Source organism: Rhinoderma darwinii, unplaced genomic scaffold, assembly GCF_050947455.1.
Source record: "Rhinoderma darwinii isolate aRhiDar2 unplaced genomic scaffold, aRhiDar2.hap1 Scaffold_374, whole genome shotgun sequence".
In the NCBI taxonomy this organism is placed as follows: Eukaryota; Metazoa; Chordata; class Amphibia; order Anura; family Rhinodermatidae; genus Rhinoderma; species Rhinoderma darwinii.
In genome coordinates this window covers 3,862-27,658 of record NW_027463480.1, presented here as the reverse complement: position 1 = coordinate 27,658, position 23,797 = coordinate 3,862, and the positions used below count along the sequence as shown (strand labels likewise).

Here is a 23,797-nt window from a genome sequence, read left to right as displayed (position 1 = left end):
GATGCCCTGACCATCTCCAGAGCAGAGAACAAATGCTCTGACTATCTCCAGAACAGAGAGCTGATGCTTCCACTATCTCCTGAGGAGAGCACTGATACCCCACTATCTCCAGAGCAGAGAGCTGTTGCTATCACTATCTCCAGAGCAGAAACCGGATACCCCACTATCTCGAGAACAGAGATCCGATGCCCTCACTATCTCCAGAGCAGAGAGCTGATACCCCCATAAACTCCAGAGCAGAGAGCTGATACCCCACTATCTCCAGAGCATAACCCTTATGTCCCCACTATCTCCAGAGCAAGGAGCTGATGCCCCCACTATCTCTAGAGGAGGACCTGATGCCCCCACTCTCTCCAGAGCAGAGAGCTGATGCCCCCACTCTCTCCAGAGCAGAGAGCTGATGCCCCCACTATCTCCAGAGCAGAGACCTGATACCCCCATTAGCTCCAGAGAAGAAACCCAATCCCTTCGCTATCTCCAGAGCAGAGTGCTTATACCCCCACTATCTCCAGAGCAGTGATCTGATACCCCCAGTATCTCCAGAGGAGAGACCTGATACCGCCACTATCTTCAGAGCAGAGACCTGATACTCCCCCCCCCCCACTATCTCCAGAGCAAAGACCTGATGCCCTGACCATCTCCAGAGCAGAGAACAAATGCTCTGACTATCTCCAGAACAGAGAGCTGATGCTTCCACTATCTCCTGAGGAGAGCACTGATACCCCACTATCTCCAGAGCAGAGAGCTGTTGCTATCACTATCTCCAGAGCAGAAACCGGATACCCCACTATCTCGAGAACAGAGATCCGATGCCCTCACTATTTCCAGAGCAGAGAACTGATACCCCCATAATGTCCAGAGCAGAGAGCTGATTCACCACTATCTCCAGAGTGGAGCACTGATACCTTACTATCTCCACAGCAGAGACTTGTTGCCCTCACTATCTCCAGAGCATAGAGCTGATGCTTCCACTATCTCCAGAGCATAGAGCTGATGCTTCCACTATCTCCAGAGCATAGAGCTGATACCCCCACTATCTCCAGAGAAGAGATCCAATGCCCTCACTATCTCCAAAGCAGAGAGCCAATACCCCCACTTTCTCCAGAGCAGAGAGCTGATTCTCCTACTATCTCCAGAGCAGAGCACTGATACCCCCACTTTTCCAGAGCAGAAAGCCGATACCTCCACTATCTCCAGTGCAGAGAGCCGAGACCCCCACTATCTCCAGAGCAGAGACCTTCGATGTTGTAACATGACATTAATCCTGGCGACAATTCAGTCCTGGATTACGTGTAAAGACTGTCATAAATCTGTATTCCAGACCCTCTTTCTCGTTTGGATTTTATTTTGCCTTTTTAATATAACGACTTTCATATGGTTTTTGTCGTGTCTTGGGCTACTATCCTGGAATGTGGCCTTCACTGGGGCTCATCTCCATTATAGCTGCACTTGATCTCACATCCCTCCTTCCTACATGTGCTACGTAATGAGTGGAGTTTAGGCTTCAGACAGTCTTTGACTACAGGCTCCTGAGATAAAAGATCTGTTAGGCTCCAGGGGAGTCCAGTCCATGTGCCATTGCCTAAAACTGTCCCTGCAGCTCGGTGACCCACTCTAGACTATATAATAGGGATCCACTGCCCCCTCCATTAATTTAACGTCTAGTGTTGGCGCATCTATCACAGAGACTGATAACAAGATTAGCAGATGATCAGATCACATCCATGTGACACTCATTGGCCTCCTCACAACGTCTTCATTCATTACATTGGCCTCGTCATGCAATGCTCCCTTCAAACGAGTGCAGGGCACACGAGGTTAAATTTACGTCACAATATATCACATAATAAGAATATTATATAACAGAGTTTATTACAACTGGCAGTACCTGGGCGGTGATGTTGGGGCTCCACCGATAATGAAATCCCAGGATCGTGTCATATGAATCCCACACACGGTAGCGCCGTCCTCCCTTATAGACCCCGTGAGTTAGACATTTCTAATCAGAACTCAACTGGGACATGCAGATCAAACACTGAGTCACCCATCAGCCATGAGCTACAACACCATAAATGTCTCCACCATGTGCCACCTCGGGAACCATTCTCCTTATCTGACACTTCACTTCAATGCCAGCAATGGGAAGCTTATCTGACTGAACCGTTTGGTCCTCAATATCATCCTGCTTCATGACCATGACCACATCTGAATCTGCACACATTTGACTGATGTGATGGTATGTGGTCCCCAATCATCCCGGATATCATGACAGGTGCATCATGGGATGTGTAGCTAATGGCGACATGTTACTCATGTGGGTCTTGATTCACTGTATTTTAACGATATATATTGTGCTCCCACAAATATGAACATTTGAAAATTCACTGAAGTGATAAATGAGTAAAATGTATAATTTTTATTTCATAGCTATCTAAAAACAGGGGTACAATCACCACTGTGAAAAGCCCAACCGTGTATTTAAAAACGTATTAAACAGAATACTCCCAGTCCTAGTTCGTTTGCGAACCCTTAATGACTGGGTATGTAAACAGAGATATCAAAATATGGAATCAGCGTATAACATTGGTAAAGCAGTGGTTTGGACCCTCGTTCACACAGGAGCCTGCGTTAACCGCACCAGATTCTCCCAATGTACAGATGCACAACAATGCCACTGCCCCCTACGCAAAATTCCCTCACTTCACCCGACCCATTTTCATGTGGGTCTTGGACTCACAAACTTATGGTTTACGTTTTCCAACATAGTCTCTTCCATGTGCCACCTCCACTTTAGGGAACCCTCATTGATGCCTCCCAAACCTGCTCGATGACTTATCATATAGGCTGACAAGCAGAGGATAGTGCACGCTTGGTGAAGGCCCTTCATTGTGGGGTGAAGGACAACCTTGATAATGAGAGACTCTCTAACACCCCACCCCAATCTATGTCCTTTCCTAGTAGTCTAGTAGCCATAGCAGTGGTGTCATCTCTAACACTGGTAAGACCTTTTGGACTCATGACGTCTTTAGCCAGGCCCTGGTGACCACTAATAGTTCAGTCATTTAGTAACCATCATTGGCGGACCATTGGGTCTGTAGCTGTCCTTGCTGAATTGATAGTTCTGCTGCAGCAAGCTGCCTCCCAGCCAGACATTGAAGCTTAAACCTGCTCCTTATCCCAAATGTATTGTACACAGGCTCTAAGCACTGGAGGCATTTCATGATGGAGGGGGCTGTATGAGGCCTCCATGGATATTTATAGGATCAGTCTTTTATGCCTTACTGGTCATTTAAAATGAGAGATAAACGTTCTGGAGGTGTCTGGATCAGTGACAGGACTGCATCGCGCCCCCAAGTCAGGAGTGTGCGGACTGTGATCTGCTGCATTGTCCGTCTGCCATATAATTCTATGTATTTATAACGTAGCCTGAAGGGCCCAGCAGATTGTGAATGTCATCCGGAGCCCATAATGTCATAACATTTCATTACTGTGGCCATCTCATACCCAGCATGGAGTCCTCCAGGTCTTCACCTCAGGACTAAAAATAACGTTTGTTTTATAACAGAATTTCCTTCTTCGTTAAGGACAATTGTCCTGTTATTCTCCTAAACCTTTTGACCCTGATGAGACATTCCCTTTCCATGGACTTTGATTGGAGGCTGAATGGTCTTTCGGCTTCACCATTTCTGGGACAGTCATGACTGGTGAAGGTCTAAGTGATTGATAAGATTTGTCACGGTGTGGCGTGTGCCATGAACTCCTCAATGAACAATGTCCATGCTGTATGATTAGATGAATGTCTTATGACACAAGTCTTACCACTTGGAAATTGCCAACGGCAGTGGGCAGTGAATAGGAATTAGGAACTTTACTTTGGATGAAGGCCTCAGAAAACACACCCAGCCATTATCTGGGGACGTGCTGTGCAACACTGCAGAACCTGCCTCTTCTACTGTCCCTTTTCATGGTCATCGTACTCTGGAATTCTTCCTCACAATCTCCACAATGCATTTTGAGGATGTTCTCTCGGAAGTTGGAGGTTTTGGGAAATTCCAGATTTTGTCCCTTATGATCCTCTGCCTTCCAAGGGTTATCCTTCCCCTCCACTTCTTATTGCACATCTTCATCTCAGCTGTTCCGCCCCATCACTGCGCCATCTCCAGCCACAGGAACCCAGGGAACCTCAGCCAGGAAGACCTCCTGCTCATCAACATCCCCCAAGAACCTGATGGGACCTTCAGCTCCTGTAAGATGTTCTCGGAGCCACAACCTCACCTGATCCTGAACAGATCCCGGGGGACATTGAACGGGTCCGAGGTGCAGAACTGTGATCAGGGGTGGGAGTACGACCGCTCCACCTTCTTCTCCACCACCGTCACACAGGTAGTACCGCCATGAAAATACTATAGAAGTCTAATATCTGCTACAACATGAAGCAATTTAGAACATAAGAATGTTTTCTAATTAGAGAAATTCACATACGTAACAGTCTTTCCAGAAGTCTTAGGCCACTTTCGGAGCGCGCAGATTCCGTCACTATTTGGCATCCGTATTTTTAAGCCAAAATAAGGGAAATAAGTTACAAAAGAAAATCGTAAAATACTAAATGTTCTCTGTTTGGGCTTCTTTCATTCATTACCAAGTCATCCTCTTTTTAAACCATTTAAGGCGCTGTACGGTAGTGGAGGTCATCAGAGGTTGTCAGAATTAACACACACAATACGACACTGTAGGAGATCGCAAGAGGGAAACGCTGGAACTAATATTTCTATTTCTCTTTCATGTTTCTGACATCCGGGATGTGACTTGTTTTAGTCTTATTCTGCTCATAGACACTAGATGGACGTTACAGTCTCATTTGTGTCACTTAGGCTGGACAGTGATGTCACACATTTAACCAATGACAGTGATGTCACACATGTAACCAATGACAGTGATGTCACACATGTAACCAATGACAGTGATGTCACACATGTAACCAATGACAGTGATGTCACACATGTAACCAATGACAGTGATGTCACACATGTAACCAATGACAGTGATGTCACACATGTAACCAATGACAGTGATTTCATACATGTAACCAATGACAGTGATGTCACACATGTAACCAATGACAGTGATGTCACACATGTAACCAATGACAGCGATGTCACACATGTAACCAATGACAGCAATGTCACACATGTAACCAATGACAGCAATGTCACAAATGTAACCAATGACAGCGATGTCACACATGTAACCAATGACAGCGATGTCACACATGTAACCAATGACAGCGATGTCACACATGTAACCAATGACAGTGATTTCATACATGTAACCAATGACAGTGATGTCATATATGTAACCAATGACAGTGATGTCACACATGTAACCAATGACAGTGATGTCACACATGTAACCAATGACAGTGATGTCACACATGTAACCAATGACAGTGATGTCACACATGTAGCCAATGACAGTGATGTCACACATGTAACCAATGACAGCGATGTCACACATGTAACCAATGACAGCAATGTCACAAATGTAACCAATGACAGCGATGTCACACATGTAACCAATGACAGCGATGTCACACATGTAACCAATGACAGTGATGTCCCACATGTAACCAATGACAGTGATTTCATACATATAACCAATGACAGTGATGTCATATATGTAACCAATGACAGTGATGTCACACATGTAACCAATGACAGTGATGTCACACATGTAACCAATGACAGTGATGTCACACATGTAGCCAATGACAGTGATGTCACACATGTAACCAATGACAGCGATGTCACACATGTAACCAATGACAGCAATGTCACAAATGTAACCAATGACAGCGATGTCACACATGTAACCAATGACAGCGATGTCACACATGTAACCAATGACAGCGATGTCACACATGTAACCAATGACAGTGATGTCACACATGTAACCAATGACAGTGATTTCATACATGTAACCAATGACAGTGATGTCATACATGTAACCAATGACAGTGATGTCATATATGTAACCAATGACAGTGATGTCACACATGTAACCAATGACAGTGATGTCACACATGTAACCAATGACAGTGATGTCACACATGTAGCCAATGACAGTGATGTCACACATGTAACCAATGACAGCGATGTCACACATGTAACCAATGACAGCAATGTCACAAATGTAACCAATGACAGCGATGTCACACATGTAACCAATGACAGCGATGTCACACATGTAACCAATGACAGCGATGTCACACATGTAACCAATGACAGCTATGTCACACATGTAACCAATGACAGCGATGTCACACATTTAACCAATGACAGCGATGTCACACGTGTAACCAAAGACAGCGATGTCACACATGTAACCAATGACAGCGATGTCACAGATGTAACCAATGACAGTGATGTCACACATGTAACCAATGACAGTGATGTCACACATGTAAATAATGACAGTGATGTCACACATGTAACCGATGACAGCGATGTCACACAAGTAACCAATGACAGTGATGTCACACATGTAACCAATGACAGTGATGTCACACATATAACCGATGACAGCGATGTCACACATATAACCGATGACAGCGATGTCACACATGTAACCGATGACAGCGATGTCACACAAGTAACCAATGACAGTGATGTCACACATAGACCACCCCCGCGAGAATAAGAGGAGGGTAGAGTGATCTGATAAAAAGAATAACAGTCATACAATTGTAAGTATCCCCGACTATCATCGCCGCCCACCCAATAATACCTACAATAAAACATTCCGTATTGGGTGAACGGCCGTAGCAGCCGCATTTATTATAAAACAACCTTTATAACTCACAATATTCACATGAGAAAAAAAATATACAGCACTGGGCAAACGTTTTCGGCAGTTGTGGAGAAATGCTGTAAAGTAAGAATGTTTTCATATATAGAAGTGATTATAAAATACAAAATGAATGAACAGAAGAGAAATGTAAATCAGATCAGTATTTGGTGTGACCGCCCTTTGCCTTCAGCATCACTTCTTCCAGGTACTCGCACAGTTTCTGCAGGAACTCGGCCGGTAGGTTCCACATGTTGGAGCAGTGAGTGCAGATCTTCTGTGGATGTCGCTGCCTCTTCATATAATCCAGACAGACTCCATGATGTAGAGACCAGGGCTCTGTGGGGGCCACATCATCACTTCCAGGGCTTGTTCTTCTTTACACTGAGGATAGTTCTGTATGACATTGGCCGGATGTTGGGGGTCATTGTCCTGCTTCAGAATAAATTTGTAGCCAATCAGACGCCTCCCTGATGTTATCACATGATGGATAATTATCTGCCGGGATTTCTCAGCATTGAGGACAACAATAATCCCGACCAAATCCCCAACTAAATGTGCTGAACTGCAGCCCCCAAACTTACAGGACCCTCCACCATCTTCACTTTTAGTGGGATGTTATACGTTCTGGATATGTCCTTGATTTGATTGGCTGTTTGTTTGCGTTCCAGGTCTCGTGTTGTATGGGACGCACGTCAGCAGCCGGAGGACCGGGATCCCACGTCTGGTGTCACTGATGGATTTAGCCTGAGTTCTACGACTAGGGTGAGTAAATAGCAAAGGTATATTATGTCCCTCATGTAAAATCTAAGGTAAAGATCGGACAAGTAGATATGGGAGTACATGAATGCTATGACTAGACGCAATAACGGGGAAATGGACCCGATAGGCATGGATATATATAGTATATGTAGGATCCTGGATTATATATGTATAGTTACCCGCTTTTTGGGGTAAATTTAGTTACATAGTAAAGCCTTCGTTTTTTCTTATTGCATTTTATTTTTGTTATAGTTGTTGTCCTGTCCTCACTTTCCTCACTCTACCCTCTATCCTCGCCATAATATATTGAGCGTCCTGCCATTAATAATATATTCCTGCCAACGTGCCATATATTTACCCCAAAAAGCGGGTAACTATACATATATATCCAGGATCCTACATATACTATATATATCCATGCCTATCGGGTCCATTTCCCCGTTATTGCGTCTAGTCATAGCATTCATGTACTCCCATATCTACTTGTCCGATCTTTACCTTAGATTTTACATGAGGGACATAATATACCTTTGCTATTTACTCACCCTAGTCGTAGAACTCAGGCTAAATCCATCAGTGACACCAGACGTGGGATCCCGGTCCTCCGGCTGCTGACGTGCGTCCCATACAACACTAGACCTGGAACGCAAACAAACAGCCAATCAAATCAAGGACATATCCAGAACGTATAACATCCCACTAAAAGTCTTCTCTATTAATGATTAACTATTTTTAAATACTAAACACATAAAGACAGTCGGACCCTATTTCCAACTAGACCAATACTCACCCGACATCAAGGCTAAACTATCGCACAGCGCAGATCGCACCACAACTTCCGGTTTGCGTTCCAAAGGTCCAACAAAACCTTGGAACGCAATAAAAAGTCAGCTGCCCTACCGGATCCAGGATATAAAAATGACAGCGCGCTCACTTCAAAATATACCACAGCCAAGTCTAAGGACGCCGTAGCCGTCCGAAACCCGTAGGCTCTGAGGATATCTCCCCCCTCGCTTTCTTCACACCAGGACTCCATACTATTGGATTTTATCGAATTGGACTATTAAACTTGGAAACCGCTTCCATTTTATATTCCACCCAGCGCCGGATCCAACCACCCATTCCTTTGTTGCCTCATTATTATACCGCTCTCCAGAACCCTCCACCATCTTCACTGCTGTCTGCAGACACTCATTATTGGACCGCTCCCCAGGTCCCTCCACCATGCTTCACTGCTGCCTGCAGACCCTTATTATTGTACCGCTCTCCAGGACCCTCCACCATCTTCACTGCTGCCTGCAGACCCTCATTATTGTACCGCTCTCCAGGACCCTCCACCATCTTCACTACTGCCTGCAGACCCTCATTATTGTACTGCTCCCCAGGACCCTCCACTATCTTCACTGCTGCCTGCAGATCCTCATTATTGTACCGCTCTCCAGGACCCTCCACCATCTTCACTACTGCCTGCAGACCCTCATTATTATACCGCTCTCCAGAACCCTCCACCATCTTCACTGCTGTCTGCAGACACTCATTATTGGACCTCTCCCCAGGTCCCTCCACCATGCTTCACTGCTGCCTGCAGACCCTTATTATTGTACCGCTCTCCAGGACCCTCCACCATCTTCACTGCTGCCTGCAGACCCTCATTATTGTACCGCTCTCCAGGACCCTCCACCATCTTCACTGTTGCCTGCAGACCCTCATTATTGAACTGCTCTCCAGGACCCTCCACTATCTTCACTGCTGCCTGCAGACCCTCATTATTGTACCGCTCTCCAGGACCCTCCACCATCTTCACTGCTGCCTGCAGATCCTCATTATTGTACCGCTCTCCAGGACCCTCCACCATCTTCACTACTGCCTGCAGACCCTCATTATTATACCGCTCTCCAGAACCCTCCACCATCTTCACTGCTGCCTGCAGACTCTCATTATTGTACCGCTCTCCAGGACCCTCCACCATCTTCACTACTGCCTGCAGACCCTCATTATTATACCGCTCTCCAGAACCCTCCACCATCTTCACTGCTGTCTGCAGACACTCATTATTGGACCTCTCCCCAGGTCCCTCCACCATGCTTCACTGCTGCCTGCAGACCCTTATTATTGTACCGCTCTCCAGGACCCTCCACCATCTTCACTGCTGCCTGCAGACCCTCATTATTGTACCGCTCTCCAGGACCCTCCACCATCTTCACTGTTGCCTGCAGACCCTCATTATTGAACTGCTCTCCAGGACCCTCCACTATCTTCACTGCTGCCTGCAGACCCTCATTATTGTACCGCTCTCCAGGACCCTCCACCATCTTCACTGCTGCCTGCAGACCCTCATTATTGTACTGCTCCCCAGGACCCTCCACTATCTTCACTGCTGCCTGCAGATCCTCATTATTGTACCGCTCTCCAGGACCCTCCACCATCTTCACTACTGCCTGCAGACCCTCATTATTATACCGCTCTCCAGAACCCTCCACCATCTTCACTGCTGTCTGCAGACACTCATTATTGGACCGCTCCCCAGGTCCCTCCACCATCTTCACTACTGCCTGCAGACCCTCATTATTGTACTGCTCTCTAGGACCCTCCTCCATCTTCACTGCTGCCTGCAGACCCTCATTATTGTACCGCTCTCCAGGACCCTCCACCATCTTCACTGTTGCCTGCAGACCCTCATTATTGAACTGCTCTCCAGTACCCTCCACTATCTTCACTGCTGCCTGCAGACCCTCATTATTGTACCGCTCTCCAGGACCCTCCACCATCTTCACTGCTGCCTGCAGACCCTCATTATTGTACTGCTCCCCAGGACCCTCCACTATCTTCACTGCTGCCTGCAGATCCTCATTATTATACCGCTCTCCAGGACCCTCTGCCATCTTCACTGCTGCCTGCAGACTCTCATTATTGTACCGCTCTCCAGGACCCTCCACCATGCTTCACTGCTGCCTGCAGACCCTCATTATTGTACCGCTCTCCAGGACCCTCCACCATCTTCACTACTGCCTGCAGACTCTCATTATTGTACCGCTCTCCAAGACCCTCCACCATCTTCACTGCTGCCTGCAGACCCTCATTATTGTAAAACTCTCCTGGACCCTCCACCATGCTTCACTGCTGCCTGCAGACCCTCATTATTGTAAAACTCTCCAGGACCCTCCACCATCTTCACTGCTGTCTGCAGACACTCATTATTTTACCGCTCTCCAGGACCCTCCACCATGCTTCACTGCTGCCTGCAGACCCTCATTATTATACTGCTCTCCAGAACCCTCCACCATCTTCACTGCTGTCTGCAGACCCTCATTATTGTACCGCTCCCCAGGACCCTCCACCATGCTTCACTGCTGCCTGCAGACCCTTATTATTGTACCGCTCTGCAGGACCCTCCACCATCTTCACTGCTGCCTGCAGACCCTCATTATTGTACCGCTCTCCAGGACCCTCCACCATCTTCACTGCTGCCTGCAGACCCTCACTATTGTACCGCTCTCCAGGACCCTCCACCATCTTCACTGCTGCCTGCAGACCCTCGTTATTGTATTGCTCTCCAGGACCCTCCACTATCTTCACTGCTGCCTGCAGACCCTCATTATTGTACCGCTCTCCAGGACCCTCCACCATCTTCACTGCTGCCTGCAGACCCTCATTATTGTACCGCTCACCAGGACCCTCCACCATCTTCACTGCTGCCTGCAGACCCTCATTATTGTATCGCTCCCCAGGACCCTCCACTATCTTCACTGCTGCCTGCAGATCCTCATTATTGTACCGCTCTCCAGGCCCCTCTGCCATCTTCACTGCTGTCTGCAGACCCTCATTATTGTACTGCTCTCCAGGACCCTCCACCATCTTCACTTCTGCCTGCAGACCCTCATTATTGTACTGCTCTCCAGGACCCTCCACCATCTTCACAGCTGCCTGCAGACCCTTATTATTGTACCGCTCTCCAGGACCCTCCACCATCTTCACTGCTGCCTGAAGACCCTCATTATTGTACCGCTCTCCAGGACCCTCCACCATCTTCACTGCTGCCTGCAGACTCTCATTATGGTCCCGCTCTCCAGCCCTCCAGAGAATAAACTGCCTTCTGTTACACCAAATATTTCACATTGTGACTCGTTAGTCCAGAGAACCTGCTGCCATTTTTCTGCCCCGCAGTTCCTATGTTTTGGTGCATTGTTAAGTCACTTGCTCTTGTTTCCACATTAAATGTTTGACTTTTTGGACACAGTTCTTCCATGAAGACACTTCTGGCCAGACTTCTCCGCACAGTAGATGAGGGTTCCTGGTTCCCGCTGCTTTCTTCCAGTTCTTAGCTGATGGCTCTGCCGGACATCTTCTGATTTAGAAGGGAAGTAACATGATGTGTCTTTGATCTGCTGCACTAAGCTTCCTTGGCCGACCACTGCGTCTACGGTCCTCAACGTTGCCCATTTATTTATGCTTCTTCAGTAGAGCTTGAACAGCACATCTTAAAACCCCCATCTGCTGTGAAATCTTTGCCTGAGAGAGATCTCGCTGATGCAGTATAACTACCTTGTGTCTTGTTGCTGGGCTCAGTCTTGCCATGATGGGCCTGTGACATGAAACTGCCTTCCACAACCTCACCTTTGTAGCAGAGTTTGGCTGTTCCTCCCCAGTTTAGGCCTCCTACACAGCTGTTTCTGTTACAGTTAATGACTGTGTCTCACCTACATATGAAGATGATGATCGTCATCACCTGTTTGGTAGAATTGGTTAATCATACACCGGACTATAATCCTACAAAATCCAGGACATTTGTGCAAAAGAATTGATGCTGTTCTGAAGGTAAAGGGCGATCACACCAAATATTGATGTGATTTAGATTTCTCTTCTGTTCATTCACTTTGTATTTTATTAATGGAAGAAAAAAAACTATTAACACTTCTATATATGAAAACATTTTTATTTTACAGCATTTCTCCACAACTGCCTAAAACTTTTGCACAGTACTGTATGCAAATTAAATATGCAAAATATAAAACATTTTCCCCAATAGTATATTTATTTAAAACAACCTGTGCATCACAGGGATAAGGTCCTTAAATTCAGTCTCCATCAGCATCACCTTTTTACTACCTGTGGTAAAGTCTCCTAATGGTATGTTCACACGCACTGTTTTCAGACCTAAATCGGGCGTTTTACGCCTTGAATTATGCCTGAAAAAACGGCTCCATTACGCCTACTAACATCTGCCCATTGCTTTCAATGGGTTTTACGAAGTTCTGTTCCCACGAGATGTAATTTTACTCGTCACTGTCAAAATACGGCGCGTAAAAAGACGCGCACGAAAAAGAAGTGCATGTCACTTCTTGGGACGTTTTTGGAGCCGTTTTTCATTGACTCCATTAAAAACAGGTCCAATAACGTCCATAAAATATGCTGCGAAAAACGAGAGTTGCTACAAAAACGTCTGAAAATCAGGAGCTGTTTTCGCCTGAAAACAGCTCCGTATTTTCAGACGTAGTTTGCTACTGCGTGTCAACATACCCTTACCTTTAACCGCCCACACCAGGCTCAAGGGCACAAAAATCATAGAAATTCAATGTGCTCCTGGGAATCCACCCCCACCAGGAACCCACACATGTTTTATGTTACCAACAGTTTTAACTCCCGACTAGAGATTAGTGGGAATAGAGATGAGCAAACCGACTCGGCACAAATCAAATTTGATCCGAATTTCCGAAAAGTTTTTTGATTCGCTGAAACTTTTGGGGTTCGCGGCGCAGAAATAGTCAAAATGATGGCCACTTGTGAGCACCAAATGCCATTTTGCCAGCTAGAAAAAAAAGAGGGGAAAAGAGATTAAACATCAAACAAACCCACAACTATGAGATGAGATATCTGTCCCATGTGATCGCCGCAGCCACGTTCCAGCAGAGACGCATCGGGAGACCAGGAGAGGAGGTGATTATGTTTTTGGTCTTTTTTTTGTCGCAAATGCCGATTGCCTTGTTTAACTCTCTGATGTCTTCTAGGACTGTATCCCACATGGGGCTATCAGGGGACTTTATTCGGATCAAAACTAATTTCTGGAAAATTGCTCATCAATAAGCGGGAACTTTCCTACTCGTTCCGCAAACACTGATGACCCCGCCCTAATAAGCCCAGCCTATGCCGGACACTAGGGGTCTGTTCACACTCAGTAGCAAAATACGTCTGAAATTACGGAGCTGTTTTCAAGAGAAAACAGCTCCTGAATTTCAGACGTTTTTGCATGTACTCGCGTTTTTCGCGGCGTCTTTTACGGACGTTTTTGGAGCTGTTTTTCAATGGAGTCAATGAAAAATGGCTCCAAAAACGTTCCAAGATGTGTCCTGCACTTCTTTGACGCGGGCGTAATATTACGGGCCGTCTTTTCACAGCGACACGTAAAATTACACCTCGTCTGAACAGAACATCGTAAGACCCATTGAAAGCGCTGGGAAGATGTTTGTAGGCGTAATGGACCCCTTCTTTTAGGCGTAATTCGAGGTGTAAAATGCCCGAATTACGCCTGAAAACAGTGCGTGTGAACGGACCCTTGTAGCAAGGTTCGGATAGCACTAGGTTAAGGCGTGGGTGCATAAGTCCCAACCCGATCCAATAGAGGAAAAGCACTGTGCACACCAAAGTGGAAATTGTTTTGCAGATAAATAATTTATTATGTTTGTAGCCAATGACAGTGCGACGTTTTGGTCAATACCATGACCTTCCTCAGGCATATAGAATTCACAAACCTATATTATATAAGTATAAGTCCCGTTACAGCTGGTACAGAATGTCATCAGTAACAAATAGACAAAAAAAGGAAAAGAAAATCATTTTGTCACGTGGAGTTCATCTGTAATACATTCCACATGACGAGATTATTGTCTTTTCCTTTTTTTGACTATTTGTAACCTATGACAAGTAGTATCTTTGCTTTCTCCATGTTACTGATGACATTCTGTACCTGCTGTAACGGGACTTATACTTATATAATATAGGTTTGTGAATTCTATATCGCCTGAGGAAGGTCATGGTATTGACCGAAACGTCGCACTGTCATTGGCTATAAACATAATAAACTGTGAACAGACCCTAATACTCCACCTGGAGGCCTAAAAGCCCAACTACAACCCCTAATCTAACTGATTAAACGTATATACCGGCCTCCCTGCTTCTTATATGTTGACACTACAGGGTACAGTGATTATTGGTGTCACAGACACACCCTCTAAATGTTTGTATTGGTGGATGAGGCCGTTCATCTATAAAGACTGAGGATTTTTCTCTGACTCTTACAGTGGGACCTGGTCTGTGACAAGAAGTGGCTGAACCAGGCAGCGGCCACCTTCTTTTTCATGGGCCTCACAACCGGGTCCCTCATCTGTGGATTCCTCTCAGACAGGTGAGCTGCAAACGCAAATACCTGTAGTGTGATGTCATGTGATCTGCACACCTGTACTATTATGTCATGTGATCTGCACACCTGCACTGTGATGTCCTGTGATCTGCACACCTGCACTGTGATGTCATGTGATCTGCACACCTGTACTGTGATGTCATGTGATCTGCACACCTGTACTGTGATGTCATGTGATCTGCACACCTGTACTTTTATGTCATGTGATCTGCACACCTGTACTGTGATGTCATGTGATCTGCACACCTGTACTTTTATGTCATGTGATCTGCACACCTGTACTGTGATGTCATGTGATCTGCACACCTGTGATGTCATGTGATCTGCACACCTGTACTGTGATGTCATGTGATATGCGCACCTGCACTGTGATGTCATGTGATCTGCACACCTGTACTTTGATGTCATGTGATCTGCACACCTGTATTGTGATGTCCTGTGATCTGCACACCTGTACTGTGATGTCATGTGATCTGCACACCTGTACTGTGATGTCATGTGATCTGCACTCCTGTACTGTGATGTAATGTGATCTGCACACCTTTACTGTGATGTCATGTGATCTGCACTCCTGTACTGTGATGTCATGTGATCTGCACACCTGTACTGTGATGTCATGTGATCTACACACCTGTTCTGTGATGTCATGTGATCTGCACACCTGTTCTGTGATGTCATGTGATCTGCACACCTGTACTGTAATGTCATGTGATCTGCACACCTGTTCTGTGATGTCATGTGATCTGCACACCTGTACTGTGATGTCATGTGATCTGCACACCTGCACTGTGATGTCATGTTATGTACACACCTGGTCCTCTGCTTTTTGTGTCCTTGGATCAGGAATAATGAGTTCGGCCGCCATGAATATTGTGGTCCTCTATTGAATGCTGGGCACTCCTCCTCTCAGGTTCACCCCACGTGGTACAGCATTATTTGACAAATAATTTTGGTCAGAATTGTATCAGTGGTTATCAGATCACAGGGACACTGATCGTTTACTACACCAGGAACCTCCTCCAGATTGAGTTTGGGGGTTCCCTTTCTACATCTTCATAGGTTCTTGTCTCCTCAGTTATTGTGTCCATCCCATATAATCCACCTGTTCTGGAACTATGGATCCAAACCTTAATATTTAGCTACAGGGGATCCAGTCTTCACGTGGGAGATTCTGGGGGCCCCATTACGGGATTGGGGCTTATGTGTCTCCTGGAGCACCTGACGTTGCTACAACCAGAGATTATTATTGGGGCTCCTGACATTAAGAGCATCTCTCCAGAGATCTCACTGAACATAAAGGTATATGAGTTATATCTGCTTCTGGGAAAGCGAAAGTGGGTGACAACCAATATAGCCGCCATTATGGCTCCCATCAGACGTGGAGCCTGAGAAACCCCCCAACATTACTCATGGGTCTGGTACCGATATTCCCTGTGTAGTTATAAGACCCTGACTCCTTGTCGCAGGAGAACACATGGGTCAGTATAGGACCATGTTGCCCCTGTGATGAGCAGTGATGGATCAGTTGTGGTCTCGTCAGTAGAGGAGCAGTGATGGATCAGTTGTGGTCTCGTCAGTAGATGAACAGTGATGGATCAGTTGTGGTCTCGTCAGTAGAGGAGCAGTGATGGATCAGTTGTGGTCTCGTCAGTAGATGAACAGTGATGGATCAGTTGTGGTCTCGTCAGTAGAGGAGCAGTGATGGATCAGTTGTGGTCTCGTCAGTAGATGAACAGTGATGGATCAGTTGTGGTCTCGTCAGTAGATGAGCAGTGATGGATCAGTTGTGGTCTCGTCAGTAGAGGAGCAGTGATGGATCAGTTGTGGTCTCGTCAGTAGATGAGCAGTGATGGATCAGTTGTGGTCTCGTCAGTAGAGGAGCAGTGATGGATCAGTTGTGGTCTCGTCAGTAGATGAACAGTGATGGATCAGTTGTGGTCTCGTCAGTAGAGGAGCAGTGATGGATCAGTTGTGGTCTCGTCAGTAGAGGAGCAGTGATGGATCAGTTGTGGTCTCGTCAGTAGAGGAGCCGTGATGGATCAGTTGTGGTCTCGTCAGTAGATGAACAGTGATGGATCAGTTGTGGTCTCGTCAGTAGAGGAGCAGTGATGGATCAGTTGTGGTCTCGTCAGTAGAGGAGCAGTGATGGATCAGTTGTGGTCTCGTCAGTAGAGGAGCAGTGATGGATCAGTTGTGGTCTCGTCAGTAGATGAACAGTGATGGATCAGTTGTGGTCTCGTCAGTAGAGGAGCAGTGATGGATCAGTTGTGGTCTCGTCAGTAGAGGAGCAGTGATGGATCAGTTGTGGTCTCGTCAGTAGATGAACAGTGATGGATCAGTTGTGGTCTCGTCAGTAGAGGAGCAGTGATGGATCAGTTGTGGTCTCGTCAGTAGATGAACAGTGATGGATCAGTTGTGGTCTCGTCAGTAGAGGAGCAGTGATGGATCAGTTGTGGTCTCGTCAGTAGATGAACAGTGATGGATCAGTTGTGGTCTCGTCAGTAGAGGAGCAGTGATGGATCAGTTGTGGTCTCGTCAGTAGATGAACAGTGATGGATCAGTTGTGGTCTCGTCAGTAGATGAGCAGTGATGGATCAGTTGTGGTCTCGTCAGTAGAGGAGCAGTGATGGATCAGTTGTGGTCTCGTCAGTAGATGAGCAGTGATGGATCAGTTGTGGTCTCGTCAGTAGAGGAGCAGTGATGGATCAGTTGTGGTCTCGTCAGTAGATGAACAGTGATGGATCAGTTGTGGTCTCGTCAGTAGAGGAGCAGTGATGGATCAGTTGTGGTCTCGTCAGTAGAGGAGCAGTGATGGATCAGTTGTGGTCTCGTCAGTAGAGGAGCAGTGATGGATCAGTTGTGGTCTCGTCAGTAGATGAACAGTGATGGATCAGTTGTGGTCTCGTCAGTAGAGGAGCAGTGATGGATCAGTTGTGGTCTCGTCAGTAGAGGAGCAGTGATGGATCAGTTGTGGTCTCGTCAGTAGATGAACAGTGATGGATCAGTTGTGGTCTCGTCAGTAGAGGAGCAGTGATGGATCAGTTGTGGTCTCGTCAGTAGAGGAGCAGTGATGGATCAGTTGTGGTCTCGTCAGTAGATGAGCAGTGATGGATCAGTTGTGGTCTCGTCAGTAGACATGTCCATCCCGTCTGTCACTCTTCTGTGATTCGGTGTCTTTTTCACAGGTTTGGACGGAGGAGGATTCTGCTGGTTTCTTTCCTGGTGAGCACGGTGTTTGGGGTGACGTCTGCGCTCTCCGTCTCCTACGTCATGTTCTCCATCTGCCGGCTGCTCTGCGGTGTTGGCCTCATGGGGATGACTCTGATCTCCATCACTTTAGGTACGTTCAGTCGCTGTGTGTGAGTACCGGACATTTATTTGTGACATTGTAAGGCCTAATCCACACGAACGTGTCCATTTAGAGTGCCTAAAAAACGCAGCATTGTTCCTGCGTTGCAGTTCCGTGTCGCATGCGTGTACGGTGCGCGTCTGCGTCACGTGTTTTTTACGGCAGCAAGAAAAACTGAAGGAGGTGTTTTCTTTTTTCCTCGTCATTTCTTTAGCAACTGGTGCGTGAAAAACACGTACAACAAACGGATGATGTCCATGTGCTGTCCGTTTTTTTCACGCACCCATTGACTTCAATGGGTGCGTGATGCACAAAAAGCGCACAAGTATAGGACATGCAGTGAGGGCAGGCAGCAGACAGACGCTGCATGAAAGACACTGAATGTCCCCATTGGATTGCATAGGTCCGTGTGATGTCCGTTGTTTTAACACGCGTAACGCGGACGTGAAATACGCTGGTGTGAATAAGGCCTAAAGACAGTAGACGACGAGGCGGCGGGAGCCAGTCCCATGAACAGCTGGGCCATTGTTACCCCGAGTCTCAATGCTCCATCTGGTTTTCTGGACAGAGGGGTGAGACCATGTTGGGCTGGGGGTAGATCAGGAATCTGCATGGAGTTTTTATGAGGTCATGACCAGAATCCAGTGAGCTGACTCCCTACGTATCACTGTGTAACACTCTTCACGTCTCATGAACGGGGGAAGTTTTGTCTTATTGTCCACATCACCCTCTTATATGAAGTAACCAGCACTGCATGTTTCCCCGCAGCCCTGGAGTGGACGGACGTATCTCATCGCACCTTCTGCGGCACCATCAGCAGTCTGTCGTGGACGGCCGGGTACATGATCCTTGCCTTGTTGGCTTACCTGATAAGGGACTGGCGCGGTCTTCTGCTGGCCACCACCTCGCCATGTCTACTTGCTATTGTCACCTGGTGGTGAGTGCACATTCTGTTACGATATTTTATACAAATAATAAGATACGGTGCATGCAAAATAGTCCCATACAATCAGTGGCGGATTAAGTAAGGCCCTGGGCTGTTCCACAAACTTGCCCCCCTCCCCACTGCCGCTTTGCCGTGTCTATAGTGAACGCCACCTTTCTGTGCGAGCATTGGCAAATGGTTGTTACAATTCCTCTTGTCAACGGGCTGTGTCCCTACATACTGACAGTCTCCAACCATCGCTCACAGTATCACACTGTGTAGGGACACATCCTCCTGACAATGGGAATGGTAACACACATTTGTCTATTAGTTCTGGGTACACAAAGACTTAATGTGGAATATAAGGACTTCCTACATCAGACATGTCAGGAGAGGTGACAGATCCCCTATAGATCCAGTGACTCACAAGTGACGTCTTCTCTGATGGGAGTCGTTCTCTTTTCTTCTCCATCTGACGCAGACCGTTATGGCGACTTCTCCTGATGAGACATCTTTGCCCATCACTTCTGCAGCGATGTCCAGCCCCTATAGAAACACACAAATTCAGACACCAAGGCCCAGACCCATACATTAAAGAGGTTGTCCGGGCACAGACCGGTATTTCATACTAATGACCTATCGATGTGCCCGGACAACCCCTTATACTCAGACTAATAAAGTCCAATTCATACAGACCCCAGAGCAAGCACCCTAAATATAGACCTCATAAACTAATACAGACAACAGACCCCTAAATACAGACCCCAGACCTGACTCCCTAAACTAATACAGACCCCAGACCAGACCCCTAAATACAGACCCCATAAACTAATACAGAGCCCAGACCAGACCCCTAAATACAGACCTCAGACCCCTTAAACTAATACAGATCCCAGACCAAGCCCCCTAAATACAGACCCCTTAAACAAATCCATGATCCCCTTATACTTACCTCGCAGCTCACCTCACGATCTTCTCTCTTGCTGCTGTTGTAGGTCCTGCGGTCATGTGACCTTTGTCTGCAGGTCCTTCACAGGACATACACAATGCTGTTTTAACTCGGTTTTTGTAAAACGCATTGTACTTTGGGTGGCCATGGGCCCCCGGGAGCAATGGTGATCCGTCATTGCATACAATGCATACAGACATGGAAGCACATGTACTCCCACCCACTAGACGCTTAGATACTGATAAACTCAGCCGATATAAACACACACACACACTTACTGCATTTATCTACGAACATGTGCTCAGACTCAGACACACAAAATGAATTCAGAACCCAGACTCTAAACCCCCACTGGACGCAGTAAGGGGAGAGGGGCGGTCATGCCGGGCTCAGCACACTACATCTATCCAGGCCTGGCCTCCGATGTCTGCACATAGCCCGTGGGTCCTGCTCCACCTTTAGTCAAGAAACCTCTTCTCCGAGTCCATTTCAAGCCCCGGACCCCCCTCCCCTCACTGACACTACACTATTATAAAAAAAAATAGGTCAGCAAAGTCCCACCCTGAAATTCTACCATCATAGGAACCGGCCCACGCGTGCCTTGTCATGAATACGACCCTGGTTGGGGGAGGGAGACACATAATGAGCACTGGTAACAATTAATCCAAACCCTTTATCCAATTGCCCATCATCACCGGCAGACAGTTCCTATTCCATGACTGTACATGATCTTCCTATAGGTGGGTCCCTGAGTCGGCTCGCTGGCTCCTCACAAAACAAGACTCACCCGCGGCTCACAAGTACCTGTCCAGGTGTGCAGAGATGAACGGGAGGCCGGGGTTCATCCAGAAGATTTCACCAGAGGTAAAACCCCCAGCCGGTGAATCGTGGAGAAGGACAAACCATAGTCAACCACAGTGCAGGACGGGGACATGTTGGGGGCATATGTGGAAAGTGTGGGAGCAGAGTATTATGTACAGATGAAGGGGACATGTTGGGGTGCAGAGCATCATGTAGAGGGTGGAGGGGACATGGTGGGAAGTCAATGAGTAGTTGGTGTGTAGAGAAATACTGAAAAGTCCAAACTTACTGATCCACGACAGATAAACCACCAGTCCCAGCAGGATTAAGACAAAACACAACGCTACATGGAGGGAGGTTACACAGGGGCCAATACTGGTGAACAGCCACTACCACACCCATCATCCACGAGGGGGCGGCTGCTCAGTATCATCATTGCCCATAGATAAGGCTTCTATAAATAAATATCATTCCTTTTTCAGTGATTTGCTTGTAATATTCTAGGGACTTCCAAGACGATGAGAAGGGAGTGGCGAGATGGATATTTTGGCCTAAATATAAACTAATACCTCATGTTCATAATAGATATTTTTACAGGATACAGCCCGGCCGTCTGATGTTGGGGAAGATTGGGGGTCAGTACTGTGTGTGTGGTACATGGGGGTCAGTACGGTGTGTGGTACATGGGGGGTCAGTACTGTGTGTGGTACATGGGGGGTCAGTACTGTGTGTGGTACATGGGGGTCAGTACTGTGAATGATACATGGGGGTCAGTACTGTGTGTGTGGTACATGGGGGTCAGTACTGTGTGTGTGGTACATGGGGGTCAGTACTGTGTGTGTGGTACATGGGGGTCAGTACTGTGTGTGTGATGCATGGGGGTCAGTACTGTGTGTGGTACATGGGGGTCAGTACTGTGTGTGGTACATGGGGGTCAGTACGGTGTGTGATACATGGGGGTCAGTACGGTGTGTGGTACATGGGGGTCAGTACTGTGTGTGTGATACATGGGGGTCAGTACTGTGTGTGTGATACATGGGGGTCAGTACTGTGTGTGTGGTACATGGGGGTCAGTACGGTGTGTGGTACATGGGGGGTCAGTACTGTGTGTGGTACATGGGGGTCAGTACTGTGAATGATACATGGGGGTCAGTACTGTGTGTGTGGTACATGGGGGTCAGTACTGTGTGTGTGGTACATGGGGGTCAGTACTGTGTGTGTGGTACATGGGGGTCAGTACTGTGTGTGTGATGCATGGGGGTCAGTACTGTGTGTGGTACATGGGGGTCAGTACTGTGTGTGGTACATGGGGGTCAGTACGGTGTGTGATACATGGGGGTCAGTACGGTGTGTGGTACATGGGGGTCAGTACTGTGTGTGTGATACATGGGGGTCAGTACTGTGTGTGTGATACATGGGGGTCAGTACTGTGTGTGTGGTACATGGGGGTCAGTACTGTGTGTGGTACATGGGGTCAGTACTGTGTGTGTGATGCATGGGGGTCAGTACTGTGTGTGTGATACATGGGGGTCAGTACTGTGTGTGTGATGCATGGGGGTCAGTACTGTGTGTGTGATACATGGGGGTCAGTACTGTGTGTGTGATACATGGGGGTCAGTACTGTGTGTGTGGTACATGGGGGTCAGTACTGTGTGTGGTACATGGGGTCAGTACTGTGTGTGTGGTACATGGGGTCAGTACTGTGTGTGTGGTACATGGGGGTCAGTACTGTGTGTGTGGTACATGGGGGTCAGTACTGTGTGTGTGGTACATGGGGGGTCAGTACTGTGTGTGTGGTACATGGGGGTCAGTACTGTGTGTGGTACATGGGGGACAGTACGGTGTGTGTGGTACATGGGGGGTCAGTACTGTGTGTGTGGTACATGGGGGTCAGTACGGTGTGTGGTACATGGGGGTCAGTACGGTGTGTGGTACATGGGGGGTCAGTACTGTGTGTGTGATACATGGGGGGTCAGTACTGTGTGTGTGGTACATGGGGTCAGTACTGTGTGTGTGGTACATGGGGGTCAGTACGGTGTGTGGTACATGGGGGGTCAGTACTGTGTGTGTGATACATGGGGGTCAGTACTGTGTGTGTGGTACATGGGGGTCAGTACTGTGTGTGTGGTACATGGGGGTCAGTACTGTGTGTGTGGTACATGGGGGTCAGTACGGTGTGTGGTACATGGGGTGTCAGTACTGTGTGTGTGATACATGGGGGGTCAGTACTGTGTGTGGTACATGGGGGTCAGTACTGTTCGTGTGATACATGGGGGTCAGTACTGTGTGTGTGATACATGGGGGTCAGTACTGTGTGTGGTACATGGGGGTCAGTACTGTGCGTGTGGTACATGGGGGTCAGTACGGTGTGTGGTACATGGGGGTCAGTACTGTGTGGTACATGGGGGTCAGTACTGTGTGTGGTACATGGGGGTCAGTACTGTGTGTGTGATACATGGGGGTCAGTACTGTGTGTGGTACATGGGGGTCAGTACTGTGTGTGGTACATGGAGGTCAGTACTGTGTGTGATACATGGGGGTCAGTACTGTGTGTGTGATACATGGGGGTCAGTACTGTGTGGTACATGGGGGTCAGTACGGTGTGTGATACATGGGGGTCAGTACTGTGTGTGTGATACATGGGGGTCAGTACTGTGTGTGTGGTACATGGGGGTCAGTACGGTGTGTGGTACATGGGGGGTCAGTACTGTGTGTGTGATACATGGGGGGTCAGTACTGTGTGTGTGATACATG

The 23,797-nt window shown here is 47.4% G+C and overlaps 1 protein-coding gene across 1 annotated transcript; it reads left to right on the top strand.

Annotated features, from left to right (window-relative positions):
* Positions 1-4,005: 4,005 nt before the first annotated feature.
* Positions 4,006-19,309, top strand: LOC142707573 (solute carrier family 22 member 7-like). Its single transcript, XM_075848336.1, has 4 exons — positions 4,006-4,383; positions 14,901-15,004; positions 18,205-18,359; positions 19,137-19,309. Exons 1-4 carry the CDS (start codon positions 4,006-4,008, stop codon positions 19,307-19,309), a joined length of 810 nt encoding a protein of 269 aa, XP_075704451.1.
* The last annotated feature ends 4,488 nt before the right edge of the window (positions 19,310-23,797 follow it).